Source organism: Balaenoptera borealis, assembly GCF_965194805.1.
Source record: "Balaenoptera borealis genome assembly, chromosome: 15".
NCBI classification, from domain to species: Eukaryota; Metazoa; Chordata; class Mammalia; order Artiodactyla; family Balaenopteridae; genus Balaenoptera; species Balaenoptera borealis.
In genome coordinates, this window is record NC_138871.1 from 78,990,719 (window position 1) to 79,012,041 (window position 21,323).

Sequence of the window (21,323 nt, forward strand, 5' to 3'; positions counted from 1 at the left end):
TTGGGGCAACACACCCAGGAGTGGAAATGCTGGGTCAGAGGGCATATGTACACTTATTCTAACCAATACCGCTGGACCGCTGTCAGGACCCTGCCCCAGTCGACACTAGCAGAGCAGAGAAGACTAAAACAAGCACAAATCAAGATGTTTGTTTGCTGGCCCAATTTCTACATTTTATTTATTTATTTACCAGTGAGTCTGCTGCAGGGTTTGTTTTTCATGAGTGCCCCAAGTACCCACGTGGCTCACTTCCTTCACTTGGGTCTTCCATTAGTGTCACCTAACCAGCCTATAGGAAATAGCCACTGCTGCATCCCATCACTCTCCCTCCTTCTTTATTTGCTGTGCTTTTCTTCATAGTTCTTACAATTAGACATTTGTGTGTGTGTGTGTTTATTGTTTATTGTCTGTCTCCTCCCATACAAATGGTGTTGGGTGCATAGAGGGTGATCAGTGAAAATTTGCTATGAATTCATTGCCTGGAGCTTGACTTAACCAAGTGCCTTTCCAAGGAGTCTCCCCAGCTCCTCACCCCACCCCGCCCTCAGTCAGAGGAGAGCATATTGGGAGGCACAGAACATCTCTCCTTTGGACTCACCAAGCACAGGGGTTAAGGGCACCAGGACATCCTATTAGCACTTAGGACTGTTCTCTCTGGGGGCAGAAGTTTGTTTCTGTCGGGGTTTCGGGTACCGTCGTTGCCCTGAATGTTTGTGGGGAGGTTTGCTCGCTCCCAGTTTCTTGCTGAATGGATGAATGGAATCATCAGGCCCTGCTCTGTGGTCTCATTTAATGATCCTAAGACAGACAAAGGAGGAGTATTTAGAAAAAAAGGCGCTCCATAAAAAGTGAATAAGTTAGCACTGTACTGTCTGATACAATAACTACTGGCTACACGTGGCAAATTAAATTTAAAATGAAATGAAAAATGCAGTCCCTCAGTCACACTAGCTGAACTGGAAGTGCTCAAAGGTCACATGTAGCCAGTGTAGGTACAGATGTTTCCATCATTCTAGAAAGTTCTACTGGACAGCACTGTAGAAAGAAACGGTCTCATTCAGGATTGTTCTGAAAATGCAGGCCCGCCTTTAGAGTTCTTGATGGAATCTCTCTGCCTTCCTTCCTCAAGCTTAAAACAGTCAGGATTTTGTTCCACCGTTAAAACAACGAGTACACTTTTGATTTGGAAAGACAGCTTTTTGGAGGACGTTTCTCAGCCAGCGAAGTGTGTCCTCCACATAGTTGTGTAAAACATAGTGCGTGGCTAGCACCACAGTCACACTGAGAAGACGTGTATTGTCAGATGAGAATGAGCAAGTTTTATGTTTTATTTAAACTTTACACGCCATATTAATTGTCCCTCTTTTGAGGGCCAGGATGAAGCATTGGGAAGTTGCTTTTTTCCCTTTGGTTGTCACTAATTCTTTGAATTCCCAAGTTGTGTGTTCAAAGGTAAATTTAGTAAGTTGTTGCCATGGACCCTTGACAATTATGAACACCTGTTTCAAACTTAAAATTCTGAGATAAGAACTGAGGGAAAAAGTCAAATGTTATAAATTTATTTGGGACATCTATTGCCACCTCTTTGGAAGCCTTTGAAAATTCAAGCAAAATCAATACACATACATCTTTTTTTTTTACTTTCAATAAATAATATCTTTGAGTATATGTATATATAGATAGATATATTTAATTAATGAGTCATTTAGCAGTGTTTTTAAGTTTTATACTGCATTAATTCCAACACAGCTCTTTCCAGATTCATAGGATGCAAATGAGGTAAGAATTAAGGCAAACCTAAAAGGCATGCAAATTTCGTACATTTATATTCACTGATAATACAAGCTCTTGTGTGTGGACCACACAGAGGAGTCAAGGGCCCCTCTGGGTGTCTGTCCAGTACTATTTTACAGGAGAATGGTGACACAGCTTATAATTCAGTTACATTACCATGAGGGTTTCAGTGCTACTAACATTATGTAATCAAGGAGACACGAGCATTAGCAAAACATGAACAAGAAATCATATAACTCTTTGCAGCACATTTCTGCCCAGGCTTTGGAGGAGGAAGGTTTTTTTTTTTTTTTTAATGAAATGATATCACACATATCACATTGTGGCAGGTTGTTTGTTTTATAATATATGTTTTTAAAATTCATTAGCAAATGACATTCTCATGCACACAAGTGTTTCAAACACAAGAAGCAAGTCCATTTATAGGTAGTCCAAGCAATATTTGTGTGTGTGTGTGTGTGTGTGTGTATGTGTGTGTGTGTATGTGTGTGTGTGTGTGTGTGTATGTGTGTGTGTGTTAATAGCTGCAGACTGAATGGAACATTGAGACTTTTGTGCAGTCCATAGCGTTGACCTCTGCTCATTTCTGAATGTCGCACTGCAGAAGTAATACGATGGAAGGGTCGCTCTTTGCAGCTTCTTTGAATTCATCCAGTGTGATCTGGTCGTCTTTGTTCTTATCCATCTTGCTGAAAATCTTGTCTACTCGCTGCTCAGGCGTGAGGCCATCCTCATTCATTTTCATCATGATCACGGTGCCCACCATTTTGTAGATAGCCTTGGGAAAACAGGAAACAGACCGTAAAGTTCTCCTATGATAGGGTAAAGAATTTAAATTGACTTCAAAGGACTCCTTAAATGGTTTAATGTAAGATAGTGGTGTAATCAAGCCTGTGTGAGTCTCATGACCAATTGGATAGAGAAGAATTTCATGTGATTCCCAGGTTTCTGACTGGAGGAAGTGATTAGGAAGAGTAGTGGTGAGATCAAGAATAACGGATTAGGAACAGGTTCAGGAAGGAAAATGATGAGTTCAGTTTTAAACATTCTGAGTTTGAGGTCAGATGAGAGGCAACAAGCTCTACTCCTTGGAGATTTAGGAAAAGGTGAAGTGTGGTCCCAATTTACAATCTGTTAAGAAAGCAAGCAAGGTGGACCACTAAAATTTAGCCCTGAAAGAAGTTAGTTTAGGGGGATCTGTGAATCAGGGACTCTGTTCATAAGTCAAAGAACAGAGTAGGAAGATTCCATTTTCCAGTTCAATTAATTGTGCATAATTAATTCTCCAAATGGGAATTAAATGTAGAAATGAGTTTCTTTCTTAGGAAAGTGCCTTAAAAAAATAAATGCTCATCTACACAAAGACCTGCAGGGGAATATTCATAGCAGCTTTTTAAATAATGGCCCCAAAGTGAAAACAGCACAAATGCTCATCAACTGGTAAACAGATAAACAAAATATGACGTATCTGTACAACTGAATACTATTTTAGCAACAAAAAGGAATGAAATACTGATACATGCTATAACATAGATAAACCTCAAAAAAAAAAAAAGCCAGATATAAAAGGCCAAACGTATATTCTACGATTCCATTTATATGAAATGTCCAGAAAGACAAATCCATAGAGACAAAGTAGAAGGGTAGTTTCCAGAGTCTGGGGGTACCAACAGGCATGAGGGACCTTATTGGTTGAATTAAAATATTCTAAAATTGGATTACGGTGATAGCTGCATACTTCGGTAAGTTTACTAAAAATCATTGAATTGTAAAGCTAAAATGGGTGAAGTTATGGCCTGTTAATTATAACTCAATAAAGTTTTAAAGAATGCCAATTAGAGTAAACCATAACAAGAGTTTCATTGAACAAGTAAAATGTCTATTGAGATAAAATAGATTTTGTTTGCTCATTTTTGTAACTAGAGTGTGTTGATTTATGGTAGAAAAAAATCTAGGACATTTGACTTTAAAAGAAGCAGACTGTTGGGACTTCCCTGGTGGTCCAATGGTTAAGACTCTGTGCTCCCAATGCAGGGGGCATGGGTTTGATCCCTGGTTGGGGAACTAAGATCCCGCATGCAGCATGGTGCAACCAAAAGAAAAAAAAAAAAGAATCAGACTATTGACATTTCATTTGAGGGACAGTTGGTAGAGGGGGTCCTGATTAACCTAGAAGGCTGAGTGGTATGTGAGGGAAAAGCAGACATGCCTGGACTTTAAAAGAGAGACAGATGGGTCATCCACACATGCAAGCTGCTACTCTCACTCTGTCCTCCGAAGGGTGAAATGAAAAGGGCTTAAAGGAGCAATGGGTAGAAAGGCTGTTAGCACGACAAATGCACCATTGATGAAGACACGGCAGAAAGAAATGTAAACCCAAAAAGTCCACCCTGGACCGCATCTCACAACTCTGAACATGGCCAGGTCTCATTAACCGTATCCAAGATGCAGCCCTGCAATTGGGATCATGAACATGACAACCAGGAAATGACGTTCCAGTCGCAGACTCACACTTCTCACCAACCTAGGCCAAGGGCATGTCAGGCTCAGAACTAAGCATGAACGTGTTCCCTGACAAATGTAAGGAATCCCTGTAGGCACATATGCTTCATGGGGCACTCCGGCATGCAACGAAATATATAGCACTGTCTTCTCTGAAAAAAAGATATGTTATCACAGGTGCTTTCCCAGGAAGAAATAACTGTCTCAAGTACTCTCTTATTCAACCAAAACTTGTGGACTCATTAGGCCTGTGCCCAACACTTCAGGGCAGATGCACTGTCCTTCATTGGGGTTACGTGGCCCTTGCTGGTCTCTCCTCGCACTGACCCTCCCCCGTCACAGCACCTGCCTCACTCTGCTGTCATTGCCTGATCACTTGTGTGGATGCAGGCCCTCGGGTCAGTGAGCTCCTCCAGGGTGGGCACTTGTGTCTCTTCACGTCTGTCTCCCCTCCACCTTGCAGGAGGTTGGCGCCTGCAGAAAAGCTGACTACAGGCTACAGGAGCCTAGAGGGTGGTGGGCAACTCTGGGGTGAAGTGGGCCAAGAAGCCTTCTTGGACGTGGCAAGATAACCTAGACCTTGAAGTGTGAGAGGATTTGGATGGGCCCAGAGCCCTGAAGGACATTCCAGGGGAAAAGCATGGCCAGCTGTGCGTGTGCAAGAGTGAGGGGCCCCAGATGGACAGTGAGGCCGGAGCAGACATGCAAGCAAACAGATGCTGGCTGGGCCAGCTGTCAGAGACCTGTGTGCCTGTGCCTGGCACAGGGGAACTGCTCTGTAAAGCCTTTTGATCGAATGAATGAGCAGCTCCTGGAGCACAGAGATGCTGTAAAGACTGTATCAGTTATTGATACCTTGGTTCTGGAAAGGTAGCTCAGCAAAAAGGAACCTAGAGGCCAGAAAGGGTGCCAGGGCGCAGGTGCAAAGGGCCAGAAGTTGGTGAAAATACCAGAGGTGGAGAAGGGAAGCCACATGCAGAGGGAACATGAAGGTGACACGGCTGATTAGAAGGAAAGAAGCTGAGAGTTGAGGCGGATGGTATTTCCAAGGGAGACAGAGCCTCGAGAGCTAACTGCCGGTTACTGAGCATTTCCTACATGAGAGGAAGCGTGCCATGTGCTTAATCGTTACCACAGACTTGGGGGGTAGGTTTTATTACCTTTATTTTTTCACCAAGACACTGAGGCTCTGGTGTCCTCAAAGCCCTATAGCCAGGAAAGCAGCAACGCCAGGCCTGACCCTTGCTGCTGTTGGGTTTTCCAATTTACTTGGGAAGGTAAGTGGGTACCAAAGGGAGAAAAGGGACTGAAGGTGCCAAGGGAGGGTGGGTAAGTGGCAGGCAGGGCTCCCGAGGCCGCAGGAGGAGCGAACTGCACTGGGGAGCCGCCCCAGGGGAGGAGAGTGAGCGTAGCATGGTGGGCATCTGGGGATTTTGTCACTTGGGCTTTGGCTACTGTTTCTTCCCATCAGCCCCCAGTTTTCACTTGGGGATCCACCCTCCCTGAATCTCAGCTCCGTGATCTAGACGGGGCCTCACCCCAGCTCCAGGATGGGACACTTGGCTCTGGCCTGTGGCAAGTGGTGCCTTTCCCACCTTGGGTCACACTGGTCGGTGCAGAGGTGGACACACATGCTAAGACAGTCAGTCAGTGAAAAGGCACTGATTCATTCATCAGTAATTGGGTGCCCGCCAGGCTCCAGGAATGTTCTGGTTCTAGGGATACAGCAGTGAGCGAGCAGAGTACTCTCTTTACAGCGCTTGCGTTCTACCATATGAGGTTATTTGGGGCAGTGATAAACGCTGTGACAAAAAATCATGTTGGTAAGAGGTTAGATGGCCCTGGGGTGGGGCATGGGCACTCTTTGGGGAGGGGAACGCAGGGAGGAAGGCCTGCCGGGGGGTGAGATGAGGGCACAGCCCTGAGTGGAGTGAGGGGCCCGGGGAAGGGCCCTGGGCAGAGAGAGAGGACATCAAGGCCCTCATGTGAGGCTGCATGTTCCGGGAAGACCAGGAAAGCCCAGGCATCTCGAACGTGGTGTGTAGGGAGGAGTGTGGAAGGTTAAGGTCAGAGCAGTGGGCAGGGGGTCCTGGGATGTCTGCACAGGCAGCTGAGAAAGATGCCTCTTCCCATGGAATGATGGGAACCTGGGGGCCGCGAGCAGGATCTTGTGCCGTTGGAGGAATGGACAGTGGAGGGAGCTGGTCTGAGTCAGAGGGCAGCGTCCAGAAGGGCAGAGCTAACACACGGGCTGGAGAAACTGAGTCCTGATACCATCCTTTGCACCTGCTAGGCTCACGTTTATGGGAGATGTCACACTGTGAGCATGGCTGGCTGAAATGGCGATTGACAGCCAGGGCCCAGCAGCTTGGACCTGTGACATTTCCCAGCGCCTCGACGGAGCAAGGGAGCAGGGACGGAGAAGTCAAGGCCCGGCAGGGCTCCTGGCTGGGGGGTGAAGGGAGCTGCCGTAGGCCTGCGCCCCAGGGAACCTCTTCCCAGGGGTCGGCCTGCCGTGCCCACAGCAGCCCCGGTCCTGACCACACCCCAGGGGCCGCCGCCCCACCTCAATGATCTCCAGCATCTCCACGCGGGTGATCTTGCCGTCGCCATCCAGGTCGTACATGTTGAAGGCCCAGTTCAGCTTCTGCTCAAAGCTGCCCCTGGAGGTGATGGAGAGCGCGCAGATGAACTCTCGGAAGTCGATGGTGCCGTCCCCGTTCTTGTCGAAGGTCCGGAAGGCGTGCTGGGCGAACTTGGAGGCGTCTCCATACGGGAAGAACTACAGAGCAAAACACACAAGGTCAGGCGTCGGGAGGGGACGAATCACAGACCCCCGAGTCAAAGACCACCGCTCGCTTGCTTTCTGCTCACAGCCCGGGCTCGCCCAGCCACCCGGGACTGGGGACAGGCTCGGCTGCCCGGACAGGGTCTGGCCCAACGCTGAAGGCCAAGGGCTGGCACAGGGAGGCCATCCGTCCGGGTGTCCTCGCTCCCAGGCCCCTCGCTCTCTCCGGTGGGTGAGGCTGGGGACACTTCTGGGTTGGCGGGGCCTGAACTGGGGCCGCTAGGATTCCACATCTGCGGCTTCGGAGCCGACTTCTCTCCCGCACGGGGCGGTGCTACCTGGATTTCCACGTGCCTCTGGGTGTGACAATCCAGGTCCACTGTGCGCGGGGCCCGAGCGACATGACCCCGACCTCCGGCCAGCGGCTCCCCCGTCCCCAGCCCGCAACCGTCTCCCTGGGTGAGGGTCCAGGGTGTGACTTCTTCTTACGGGCACTTTTTTTTTTTTGGCAGATCATTTAAGAGCCACTAAAAATAGAACATGACCGGGCTTATTTTCTGAGAGACGTAAAGAGGTGACTTCTCAGAGCCGACGGGGAACTGTAGGAGACCCAGAATGGGCACAGGAAGGGGAGGAGGGGCAGATCCCACAGGTGGTGAGAACACGGAGCCCGAGGCGGTGGCCCCGGCCCCAGACGCGCATCTGGGCCGGTGACACGCAGCAGGGATCCCGGTCTGATACCTGACCTTCTGCCCCAGCAAAGCTAAAGGACATTCTCCAGGTGGAGCGCAGGAAACCAGCAAACAACCCTCACCCCATCCCCAAAACAAAACCAAAGCGCACCACGTGGTGTTTTAAAACAGAGAAGGTGTGTATGTGTTTCTGGACGAATAAGTCCCGCAACTACAAAAGCCAAAGCAGATTCCTGAGGATGCGACCGGGGCTCCTGTTCCTGCGTAGGTGTTGCCACTTGCTAAGTGGGCGGGGCTGGCCGCACACAGACGGCCGGCATCGTGGCCCCTCTGGGCTGTGTCCTCTTTCTCGCCGTACATCCTGCCCTGGGACTTGCTGAGCTCGGCTGCCCACTCTTCCTACATTGAGAAGCACACTGGACAATAGAAAATTTCCCTCCAGAAGCAAAATAAACATTTCATGTCAGGAGCCAATACAGGCAGGCCAAGGACAAGGCAAGTGTTCCAGGGGAGGAGTTGACTTCGGCTTGTATTTCAGTAGCTCCCACTTCCAGGTGCCAGGACCCGTTCTGGTTGCTGCTGCTGTGTGAGAAACCACCCCAAAACTTAGTGGCTGGAAACTGCACAACTCATTTTATTAATCTCAGAAAGTAAAAATCTGACAGTCTCTTCTAATCAAAGAACTTATTCTGTGACTACGAGCTTCACGTACTCTGAACTGTTCTTTACTCGTAACTCTTACGACACCAAATGTGTGTGGGTTTGTTTTATTATTTTCCCCTCGCAACAACCAATTTTCCAACTGGCTGGACACCAGCTGGGTGTCCTACAGTTCAATTCAATTCTGACCCTAACTGCCTGGAGTTACAGCAGACCCCAGAGGGTAAGGATTCAGTCCCACAAGACTGCGCCCACCTTAAACGCCAGTCACAAGTCCCAGGTTGCCACCTGTTCTTCTGAAAGACCTGCTACGTAGTTGGAGGATTCCCACAGCCCCTCCTCAGGTTGGATAATTTGCTAGAACGACTCACAAAATTCAGGAAGGCCCTTTATTTACTACTACCAGTTTGTTATAAGGTTACAACCCAACGGAGGAGATGCAGAGAGCAAGGTGTGGGCATGGGGGTGTGTGGAGCTTCCGTGCCCTCTCTGGGTGCACCGCCCTTCCAGCCCCTGGATGCGTTCACCAGCCTGGACGCTCCCCCAGCCCCGTAGTTTGAGGGTTTTTATTGCAGTTTCATTATGTAGGCATAATTGATTAAATCATTGGCCATTGGTGATTGAACTCAATCTCCAGACCCTTTCTCCTCCCCAGAGGTCAGGGTTGGAGCTGAAAGTCCCAATTCTCTAATCTGCCATTGTCTTTCTGGGACCAGCCCCCCTCCCAACCCTGCCCCAGTCCTGAAGCTAGGGGTCCCCCAGCCACCAGTTATCTCATTAACATACAAAAGACACTGTTATCACTCCAGAGATTCCAAGAGTCTTAGAAGCTTCTGTGTCAGGAACCAGGGACTAAGACCAAATATGTATTTCTTATTCTCTCTCAATATCATATGTGCCCTGTGCATGAGTGGCCTTCATCTCTCTCTAGGGGTGTGCTGTTTGCTGTTGTGTCACCTGCTTCACGTTCAGTGGTCTTGGGCAGAGCGGGTACCTGTGAAATAGCCCAAGAACAGAGCAGAGTGAGCCCCCTGGTGGATTCCCAAGTCTCCTTAGGGATGTTTAGCCATCAGCCTTTCTACACGCAATGACATGAGGCCACTGGGTATAATTTTTCTCCATCCATGTAGGTTTCTGGCGATGTAATGCTTTACCCATCTTATACCTCACAGCAGACTTTTAAGTTAAGGGCTATCTGACAGTTTTATCTAAAAATAACTGGGCACCTTAGGTCAGTATATTAAAAATTAATTTAGATCAGGAAGGCCTCGAGAAAAGAATCGATTGTAAATTTTGAGCTATAAAAGTTACATGTGCCTTGCCGAAGGTCTATTTACTGACTTTTATAGCCAACATGTTTACTTTGGAAGAACTGAGTGTGTGATCAAGAGCCCTCAGATACCAGGAGGGGTTATTTCCTTTAGAAAATTCATCCTATCATGTTCCGAGTACTTCAAGTTTTTCTAATCAGGGGAATGATCCTTCTTTTGACGAAATAATTCAACTCTGGATGGGTCATCACAGAAAAATGAAGCCATACTCCCTTCAATCTCTGTAGGAGGAAATCAGGGTCTTGAACTCATATTCACTTCTCTTGGAGGAAAATAGTGCCTGAGAAGTACAAGTATTTGGGGGGTATTGTTGCTTGCGGGGTGTTTTGTTTTATTTTTAAAATTCAATGTATTTTGCTTCAACTCCTGCATTAAATATTGGTGTGGAAATAATTTTTGGTGGTCTTAATAATCTAAACCTTTTAATATAATAGAAAAAAAGAATGGTGAGGTTGAAATTTTTTAATATATATAATTATATATATTTCACTTACTTCTTTGTAGTTCAGGCTGCTATTAAAAACTATCACAGACTGGGTAGCTAATAAACAACAGACATTTATTTCTTATAGTTCTGGAGGCTAGAAGTCCAAGATCAGGGTGCCAGCATGGTCGGGTACTGGTGAGGGCCCTCTTCTTCATTGCAGACTGTCGAATTCTTGCTGTGTCCTCACATAGTGGAAGGGGCAAGGGCACTCTGTGGGGTTTCTTTTATAAGGGCACTAATCTCATTCATGAGGGCTCTACCCTCATGATCTAAACACCTCCCAAAGGCCCTACCTCCTAATACCATCATTTTGGGTATTAAGTTTCAACATATGGATTTTGGGGACACACAAACATTCAACCAATAGCAACTTGTTTGAAAGAAAATAAGTTTAGTTATGAAAATTTTCAGAAACTGTGTTAGATAATCTAACATAACTAATCTTCAATAAGTTTCCAGCCTCTCTTTTATGCCTATGTACACACGCACACAGAGTTTTTCTACTTTTGGTCAAAAATGTTATATCAAGTGTATCCTATATTTCCATTAAAAGGAAAAGAAATCTTCAGCTGGGAAGCAGCTGCAAAGGGTCAATTAATGCCCGCTGATGTGAACCCAGGCCCCCAGCCAGGAGCCCTTCTGACCCCAGAAGCTGTGTGGTATGGTTCCTGGAGAAATCCTTTGGGGTTTGGCACCTGTGGGGCAGCCTGTCGTCCTGAGGGTGCCCGAGAGAAGGCTCCTCTTTGAAGGGCAGGGTTTGGGAGTGGAGCAGTGTTTGCTCCAGGTTCTGGCCAGCAGAGCCCTAGGCTTAATTCTGGGGGTGTCAGTGAGCTGGCCAGTCCCCCAGGCTCCCTGGCTGGGGGTGATGGGTGGCTGGGCAAGTGCCCTGGAGGCAGTCTTCCCAGGACTCCCTGCAGCCTGCTTTCTCAAGTCCTGTCCTTACCCCTGTTCAGCCCACAGCCCTTTTGCTCTGACACTTGGGGGGCTCAGAGCCTAGTAGCAGAAGGTGGGGCCAGAAAGTAGACCCTCTGTCCCTGGTGAATTCTGGCCCTGCTGATGAGACCCTGACCCCGAGGCCACACAGTGCTGTGTCCCTGTCGTACCACAGGGACAATCCTGTGCTCTGGTTACGCTCTGAGGGAACGAGCTCTAGAGGCTGCCGGCCTCGGGTGGGACCAGGACCCAGCTACAAGGTGTAGCATGATGTCTGTAGGAAAATGTCACCCTGGTGCTGAAAACCAACTCACAGGTGAATTTTAGGGGCCTGCCCTGTTTCTTTTTTTTTCTTTTCCAAATTCTACCTAAGTGTAGGCATTCTCTTTTTTAAAATATTTATTTATTTATTTGGCTGTGTCAGGTCTTAGTTGCGGCACGCGGGATCTTCATTGCAGCATGAGGGATCTTTCACTGCAGCATGTGGGATCTTCATTGTGGCATGCGGGATCTTTCATTGCAGCATGTGGGCGCTCTAGTTGTGGCGCACCGGCTTAGTTGCCCCGCGGCATGTGGGATCTTAGTTCCCCGACCAGGGATCGAACCGGCGTCCCCTGCATTGGAAGGCGGATTCTTAACCACTGGACCAGCAGGGAACTCCCCCTGCCCTGTTTCTAACGGGGGCAGGATCGCCTGTTTGTGGAAGGCAGATGGAATTACCCGCGGATCATAAGTGCCCTGTGCTTTCCTGCCTCTGTCTTTGCCCACAAGGCGCCCTTTGTCTGTCGGACCCTCGCCTACTTCTCAGTTCTATCTTCCTCCCCGTCATCTGAAGTGGAGCCCGGATGCCACCTCCTGCGGGGCCCTTCTCTGCAAACGCAGCCTGATGTCAACCCCTCTCTCCTTGCGTCCGAGTTATCTTTGCACATGCGGCTTTCCTCTGCCGGACCACACGTTCCTTGCTTCGCTCAGCTCCGTGTTCTCTGCACAATCTTTGTTCACCAAGTGAAGGGGTCTTTGCTAGATGATCTTATGAGTTTGAAACTTAACAAAAATTTAGTGTGTGGTCCCCTTCCCCCACCTAATATTCAGGCGGCTGATAATTCATTGCTCTTCATCATAGTTTAGGAAAGGTCTCAGAGTCTGAAACTTTCTGGGATTACACAAGCCTACACTGTATCCCCCTGTATTCCACATCCTTACTTGGAACTGACAAATGTGCAGGAGAGGAAAACCCCAGGAAATGCCCATGGACTTGTGTCTCTCCCCAGGGAGGCAGTAGGAGAATTTGCACAAATTAACCTGCCTGTTCCAAAGCCACAGCAGAGGTTTTCCTTACAGATAGTGAGCCAAAGCCCCACGTTTCCATCTTTTCAATAATCTATCCAGTTGTGAATATTAAAAGGTTTGTTTCCTTAAGAGATGGTGAATGACCCCAGACACCTCATGCTGAATACGTGTCTGTACCCCCAGGCCCTTCACCTGCAGTGCAGCACAGGTGGCTGCATTAAGAAATGGCCTCAAAACACTGTGCTTCCATCCCCCACTCCATCCCTCTGCACCATCTTGCTGCGTATAGTTCATCCTTCTAGAAGTTGTACTAAGTTCCGAGAAAACATTGTAACATTTCCCATGGATCCTTCCCCTGTCCCAGTGTCACTGGTGCCTGCCTCAATTTGATGGAGAATGCAGGTCCCCTAGAAGTTCTCTGCCCAACCTTCCGGTTGGGGGAGTTTTCACAAGCATGGCCTTGCCCCCCTGTGATGGCTGACATGGCGGTGTCAGGAGGGAGTGGCAATAAGACTGCCAAGGAGGACGGTCTCTCTCCAGCGCCCAGCTGATGTTGGCAGCCCTCGGACCTCAGACTTCATTTCTGCCCATTAGTCTGCCTGAAATAGGGCTCATGATGGGATCAGAGAACAGAAGACCTCTCTGCTACTCATTGTCCTGGAGACGTCTGCCATCCAGTCCCTCACAAGACACAGCCCCTTTTAAAATGTCCTCACTCAGGTCAGTTCTGTTTTCCTTTGTTCTCAAATGTCAGAAGCCTATATTGTCTGGCTTATGAACCCACCAACAGAATCCCCTCCCCAAGGGTGGAGTGGTAATTGGGAAGAACAAATCTGGCTCCACATTGGGTCTGTTTCTTTTCCTTTAACCTTTCTATTCTATTGCTTTTTGTTACAAGTTAATCATTAAAGGGATGTTGCCTGTGGCTTAAAGTAACAGAATGGCCCACCTCCAGGAACCCTGCCTCCATTGCCTGAGCATTAAGCTAAAATACCTTTGTTTAAGCTCACAGGAAACATTCTGACCAGGCCCACCTGTGATTGGATGCAGGAAAGAAGAAATTAACACATCCCCTCTGGAGTCTGGTCTGGCTGCAACCAGGAAATATTTGCAACAACTTACCAGCTTTTTTACTTTACTTCCTCACCTTCCCTTCTTTGTTCTATAAAGGAAACTAAGCATCCAAATGGAGCAAAATGGTTCTTAGGGACACCAGTCCAGCATCTTCTCAGTCTGCTGGCTTTCCGAATAGTCACTATTCCTTGTCCAACAACCCATCTCTCGATGAGTTGGCCTGTCGTGCAGCGAGCAGGATGAGCTTGGACTCGGTAGCAGAGTCTTTCTCTATTGCACCCCTGAACTATCGCTACTCTGCTTCCAAGGTCATCTCCCCTCATTTCTGCTGGAATTAACTAGAGGCCTCCTCTGGGTAGCCTGACTCAGTACTGCCTTTCCAGGCCCTGCTACTAGAATAGCTGTTATCGTTTCACGAGGGCCTATCAGGGAGCGAGGCCCTAGGCAGGTCCTTTTCATGTGCTGCCTCAGAGGGTCCTTCAACACGTTTAGGACTTGAGGGCCATCGTTCTGCGTTATGTAACTGGCATAAGGTCACACCACTTAGTGGGGTGGGTGGGCTGGGACCAAACCCAGCTCGGTCTGCAGACACTGCCTCTCCTGCACCTGCCAAGTCCGCCTGGCCTTCAGCACCGACATGGAGCTGCAATCCACCTCCTGCACCAGGATCTGGAAACGCTTTGCCCGTCTCACCTATCTCTCTGCTTCCTTCTCCCCACGTGCACCTCCTGCTTTGCACTGTGCTCACGGGAGCCTTGATCTTTGTCATCAAGGCTGGGCCAGGTCACAACAGGCCCACAGGGAGCAGGCACCCACTACTAGGGGCAAAGGAGGCAAACACCTGCCCCTCACAGGGAATTTCCCCTCATCTCCAGGCAGCAGGAAAGGCTGGGCCAGGGGGTTGGGGACCGTGGCCCCTAGCTCTGGGGCAGGTGCCGCCGTGGAGGGAGAAGTGTCAACCAAGCCCGAGTCCGAGGATTGCAGTCAACCTCCTGGACCTTGGCTATGGCTCAGCTCGGTGCTGATACTCCGTCTTCCCCCCAGGGCTGCAGAAGTGTGGTGTCCCTGAGAGAAAGCAGGACCCACCTCAGGCTCACGAGAGGCAGAAGTGAGAGGTGAACCAAGTTCTGTCTCGTTCTGTGATATTAACTAAGTCAGTTAACCCATCTGAGCCTCAGTTTCCTCATCCACAAACCATGGCAATAATACTTAATACCTATCACATAGACCTGCCGTGAGACGCAGTGGGGACGGCACGTGTGGAAGCCCTCTGAGGCCGCAAGGAGCTGGGCCCCTGGGGGTCGGAGGCTGCTCCCTCCCCCCCGTTTTCCCCTCAGGGCTGCCGAGATGCATCCGTCCCCTGATGCTCGCAGATGGCACCTGGGTGAGCAGGTGGTTAGCGGTGGGGTCTCAGCACACATGCCCAGGGCTACCGGTCAAGCTGGTGTCCTTGACGATTAACTTGGTATTTGATTTTGGCTTTAGGCTCATCATGCCCCCGAGGCCTCACAAGTCCAGAGGGAAGTTTTCACACCCAAGTTGGCTCATGCCCACTTCCCATAACTGCCAATAGCATCTAATTGTTCTCAGGACAAGAAACAAAATTATCCCCAAGCCTCCGTGTCCAGTTTCTGGTCCACTCCTCTGCCCTCCGGGCTTCTTTCACTACCTGGGACCTTGCTGGACTCTCTACCACAGCGGTGGGACCTTTGCCATGTTTCTCTCTTTGTCTGGAATGCTCCTTTTCTGCCCCAGCCCAGTTAATGCCTGTTCCTTCTTTAGACCTTGCTTCAGTCTTCATGTTCAGAACGCCTTCTCTGAGCTGAGGTCGGAACCCCCATTACACACATGCACATCACCAGGTCTCGTCCTTGATAACATTTATCATCATTGTGAAGAAATGCTCCTGGCATTGCTTGTGGATTATAAGCTAAATAGAGGCAGGGAGTGGCCTGGTTTTGCCCATCGCTGTGATCCCTGGTGCCTAGTACAGGGCCAGGCACACAGGAGGTGTCGGATGAACACGTGACTCAGCACAGCAGGTCTTTTTCAAGCCTGAGGAGACAGCAGCAAATCTACCCAAAGACCAGTAAAAGGCTTGAAATGTGTTCCGAAGGTTGTCTTAAGTCAGCTATGCTAAAGAAGGCGCTCCATTTGGCCTTAAAACTTGTCATTCCCATCACTGCTTTAGCCGGTGATGCGTGAGGGTATGACTCATCCCCAGAGCAGTACATGCGCTTGGCCATATGGATGGAAAAGGAGAGAGAGATTTCCCCTTAATTAGAAATGGCGAATCCAAAAACTGTTTTCTGCCAAAGTATTCATTCAGCAGATACTCCCAGAAGCCAGGTTAGTGCCAGGCTCTATGCTGAGCTCTGTGTGGGTGGGAGGGAGGGTGAGGAGGGGCAACAAGTAAAATATAAGATCCGGTCCCTGCCCTCAAGCAGATGTAACAAATCAAAGGTAGATGCAGTCCAAAATATGAGCTGCCTCCCACATGTGGGCTCTCTGGAAGGAGGTTAAAGACACAGCCACCTTACCCCGCCCCCATGGGGTCACCCAGATCCTGAGGTCACTTCTCAGAGCTGCCCCTTCTCTTGTCCTCTGGGGGACAATATCCATTTTCTACAGTCACAGGTACCTCAGGACTGCAGTCTTTATTATGAGACAGCCACTATTAGCTCATGGTTCTTGTATAACTGCATCTACTTGAGAAGAAAATTAGTCCTGAACTACATTTCTAGAGAAGGGGTTTTGCCCCATGGGTCAGGGGAAGCAATTTTCATTTATGTCCTCGACAGGTCACTCTACATGCATATTGTCCCAAGAAGGTCATAAACTCCCGGAGAAGTTCTGTTATCTTTCTGTGGAAAACAAGACACAGGCAGTAGAAATCTAGACTCCTCACTAATTTTCAGGTCTCCCTCACTTTCAAATTCTCACCATGAGAAAAGTCAAAATTGCCTCTTCTTTAAGGGAAATATTATGCTTTGCTCTTTATTGTATCCTCACTGGTTTTAGATTAGGATCTGTTATGCTGCCGCTGCTTTATAAATGCTTAGGGCGGATAAGGAAGCAACTCGTTGCAGAGGAGTGGATGCTGGGTTGTGACAGGATGTCTAGTTGTGACTAAACTCAAGTCACTTTGGACTTCCATTTCCCTGGATATAAAATGAGGGGATAAATCAGATAAGCTTCAAAATTCCTTTTAACTATCATGTTTTATTTATTTTTCTGAATCTGGAAGTAAAATATTGAAAAAAGAAAAAGAAGAAAAAGGAAAATAATGAATTTGGCAAATGGGTGATACTTTCATGATTTTGGATTTGTTGTTAACCAAAGCACCTACTGCCCCCTTGTGTTGGTATGTCCTAATTACAGGATCAAACTTTGAAGGGTGAATATATCTACAAGTATATCTATATCTAAATCTACATCTATATCTGTATCTGTACCTACATCTATCTATGTGTCTTCATCTCTATGTCATATCTATATTTCTATCTCTACCTCTTTATCTCTTTATCTAGATTATATCTCTATTTCTATATCTATCTCTATTTGCATCATATCTCTATATCATATCTCAATCTATCTTTATTTCTATCTCTATATATTTACCTCTATATCTAGATTATATCTCTATAACATATCTATCTATATTTCTATCTATATATCTTTATCTCTATCTCTGTGACTTTTCTCTCATCTGTCTATCTCTTTGTATTTTATCCCTATTTCTAGCTCTTTATCATACCTCTACCTCCATCTGTATCTCTGCTGGAAGCGTTACAGACCCTGAGGGATACCCACTGGTTACTCAGACTTTAAAAACAAACTCTCTCTACTTCTGTCCAATACCCAATTCACATTACAAATTGGATCAATGACATCTTGATTTGGGACAGGGGGTTTCCTCCAGTACTTCTCTTGTTGATTAATGTTGAGCCACCAGTATAAATCAGTCTACTGTTAGCATTTGTTATGAAATAGGAGATCAACAATAGTAAATTACACAACAATAGTAAATTGTCATGAGTTCCCATTTAAAGCCAATCTGCTAGATTAGAAAGACGACTGTTTTGTCAATTTTAAAAGGAACTCAACTTTGAAACTAAGGAAGGGGTGAGGCTCTTGGAAGGTGCTCAGTGGAAGGCTGGTTGTGTGGGGAAAACTGGAAAGGGATCCCTCACCTGATAGTCTCTTCAGTTATTCCAACTGAAGTGGGTAGAGCAGCAGATTTTGCAACAGGTCTGAAACTGGTTATTTATTTCATCTCCCAAACTCCTCCTAGAACAAAGTGGTCTATTCGAGATCGATCCCCGTTTCACCCTACACCCAACTCATTTCACAATGTCATGGTGACAATGATTAGAATGCTTAGCCTGGCTGCATCTCAGTTAAAATCCTCTCCAATGCCGTGAGCCACCAGGCCTGCAACCCTGGAGAGACAGCTGTACGTCACAGCTGGCGACAGGCACAGCAGCGATCACCCGAGTGGGGGAATTCTATCTGTAGAAGTTGAACACGTTTGTAAGACATGAACATATTCAGGTCCACTGCCTCAGTAGATGTGCCCTCCATTTCCTGGAAAGAGGACTCTTCCTCCCAACTCTAAAATGTTTCCCCCAAGTTTTTACTGTCCACCATTACTGACATATCTATAACGTCTATCCAAATCGTTCCAAATTGTAGTGCCATCTCTGCTGCCAGAGGTGTAAGAAAACGTCTGGCTGCAGACCAAGAAACAAACAAAGGAAAAGATCATGTGGGGAAGTAAGGGTGGTGTGCCATGGTGGTGGGGCTGTGAGCTTTGTGATCAGATGTGTCTGGGATTGAATATCAGTTCTGCAGTTTCCTGAACGTGGGACCTTGGGCAAAGGGTTTTTAAATCTTTTTCAAAGTCTTTGTTTTTATGAAAAATGGGCAGGGGGAGAATTGGCTGCTGGGCTGGGATCTCTGGGATTTAATCAAGTCAGGACACCTGGGATTGGGTACCAGTTCTCCCACTCGTGAGGAGCTGGGTAACTAGGGGCAGTGGGCTTTCCTTCTCTGGTCGGACCTCGCAATGAGGATTAGGATGATGTCGGTAATGACTCCTGCACAGTGCTTGGCTCATAGTAGGTACTCAGCAAATGAAAGATGCTATATTATTATTACCATTATTTTGTATTTCAGCAAAGCTGTATTCTATATGCATCGAGAATATGAAAACTGAGGAACACTAAAAAATACATATAAAGGAAATGATTTTCTTTTATTCTTTTATGAAAAAATGTATTGGGTGATTAGTCAATAATCACCTACTACGTGCACCCACAGTGTGCCCGGTGCTGGGCTAGATGCTGAGAGGGATGCAGAAAAGCATAAGCTGTGGTCGGGGTTTCAGTCTGGTTAGGGAGGCACCCCCAGAGGCACCCCCAGAGTTAACTAGCAGTAGAGGCAGCCAAGGGAGTGCACAGCCAGCCAGGAATGGGGGCACTCGTCCCGCCTTGCTGGATGTGTAGGATGAATCCTGGTGTATTTATAACTTCTTTTGATTACCTTCAAGCCCATACACAACCCAGTTGAACCAGAGTCCAAATGTGCTCAAAACCAGTAATTGACTCGAGGCAAAGAATTTTTGCAACAGGAAGAATTCTGAGGAGTTCGGGCCCTCCCTCGGCCCCCAGGGCAACAGTGTATCCCGCCTCCCCAGCCAGCCCCTGAGCGGAGGGATGGAAAGACCAGAACAGACCATCGCAGTAGATTCCCGCAGAAAACTCCCAGATCCCTATTTCCAGATCTTGCTGGGCTGCTGATTCCGGGAGGAGGTCCTATTTACTACAACCTAGAGTCTAGAACCTGCTGGGGGAAGGATGAGGGTTCATTTGAGAAGGGCCAAGAGAGGCACCAAGAGTCAGAACTCAGGGGGACAAAGAGCAGGAAATAAAACCCACACAAAAGAGCGGCCAATCCTGGGCATCAGACCCCCACCATTTCTCATCCTCCCTGCAGGGCCTCGGACACAGAGGAGAGCCAGCCTTGGACACAGTTCCCTGGGGCGGAGGCTACCTCTGCAGTCTCTCCTCCCAAACTCAGACTCCTTGATTTCCTCTCCCTGAGGAGTAACCCCAGCAAATGCCATCTGATTCTTGACTCAGTTGCCTAGAAGGATCAATTTACAGATTAGACCTCAGGACACAGGGGAAGTCTCTGGAGAGTTTGCCAGTAGGGGCCACAGATAGAGTTCTCCTACCCCGATGAGGACAGAGGGCAGGAGCCTCAGAAGGGTAGGCAACTTGGGCTCCGGTGCCAGACCTGCAGCCGCTCTGCTTTCTAACCATGTCCTGCAGGCCGTGACCCCGCAGCAGACAAGGGTCAGCGTCCAAGTTCCACTGTGCCGCTTATTGGCTGTCTGATGTTGGGAAAGGGTCTGAGCAACCTGGGCCTGTTTCCTCTTGTGTAGGATGAGGGAATTGGCTCTCTATCAGCCCGAGAGGGCCTATCAACTCCTGTAATTCTAAATCTGCACAACTGACAACATTATACGTGACAAAAGATGTTGATTTAATTAACAACACTTTTATAGCACTTCCTACGTGCCAGGCATGTTTAAGCACACTGCCAATGTTTCCCCATGTAATCCTCTCACAACCCTCTGACGTAGGTACCACTGCTAGCCCATTACAGAGATGAGTAAACAGAGGCACAGAGATATTACGTTACTTTGCCCAAGATCACATACTTACTTAGTGGCAGAATTTGAACTCATTTTGCTCTAGAGGTTATACTCTTAGCCACTAAGCTACATGCCTCTGATCTAACTAACACAGGAACACAGACACCGAAAAAGGCAAAATCCCAATTCTGCCTCTAACCCTCACCATGTACCAACAGTAGACCATCTGCATCCATTCTAGTCAGACAGATGCAGCAGATAAGCTGGGCAGGTGAGGTCAGCAGACCTTCTGAAGCTCCCAATGGTGCTGACCTGACACGTGTCCTGCGGTCACTGCTGTGGCCAGAGCTCGGCTTCTGTGCAAGTGAATCTTCTGGGGGTCTTGTTAAAATGCATTCTGGGAATTTCCTGGCAGTCCAGTGGTTAGGGCTCCGAGCTTCCACTGCAGGGGGCAGGGGTTTGATCCCTGGTCGGGGAACTAAGATCCCACATGACGTGGGGCGTGGCCGAGAAAAAAAGCGCAGATCCTGACTCAGCAGGTTTGGGAGGGTATTGAGTGGGGCCTGAGAGGCTTCTCAAGGTAGCAGGAGGTAAGGAGGCGCGTGTGCATTTGCGGGGTGCTGGGGGCAGCCTGCGGCAGGCGATGTGGGAAACAGAAAGCAAGGGCCGGTGTGGGGAGATGCGCAGTGAGGCAGCTGAGTCAGCCTGGGTGATCCTGCCAAGGGGGGAGTGAGGGCAGGAGGCTGGAGGGGGCCGTTAGCAGGGCTGAGGAGACTGAGCTGGTTCAGCCCCAAGGGGCCCCTCCTCCAGCCCCAGGTGTTTAGGCGTTAGAGGAGGTGGCAGGCCTGACTCCCGACAGGGAAGCTCTCCTCTCACATTTCCATATTTATCCCTCTGCAGGGAGAGCAGAGAGCAGCCTTCGGACAGGTTCCCTGGGCTCCCCTCCGCCAGGCTCATGAATAAAGACGCAGAGCCTCCGAGGAGAGACCTCCAGGCCTTGCCGGACCGGAGGGGAGCGGAGGGGAAGGGAGGAGGGAGACCACGCAGGGCACGAGGCGCGGAAAAAGACCCACCAGCAGCCCTAGGTGTGGGCATGGGAAGGGGGGCCGGG

General features: G+C 48.4%; 1 protein-coding gene across 1 annotated transcript in view; it reads right to left on the reverse strand.

Moving 5' to 3' along the window:
- Positions 1-1,543: 1,543 nt before the first annotated feature.
- VSNL1 (visinin like 1) overlaps positions 1,544-21,323 on the reverse strand; it is a 101,814-nt gene continuing 82,034 nt past the window's right edge. The window contains exons 3-4 of the mRNA XM_082356464.1: positions 6,863-7,078; positions 1,544-2,572 (exon numbers count right to left, since the gene is read on the reverse strand). Of these exons, the coding sequence (XP_082212590.1) occupies positions 2,375-2,572; positions 6,863-7,078 (414 nt within the window). The 3' untranslated portion in view covers positions 1,544-2,374. The remainder of the gene's footprint in view (positions 2,573-6,862; positions 7,079-21,323) is intronic.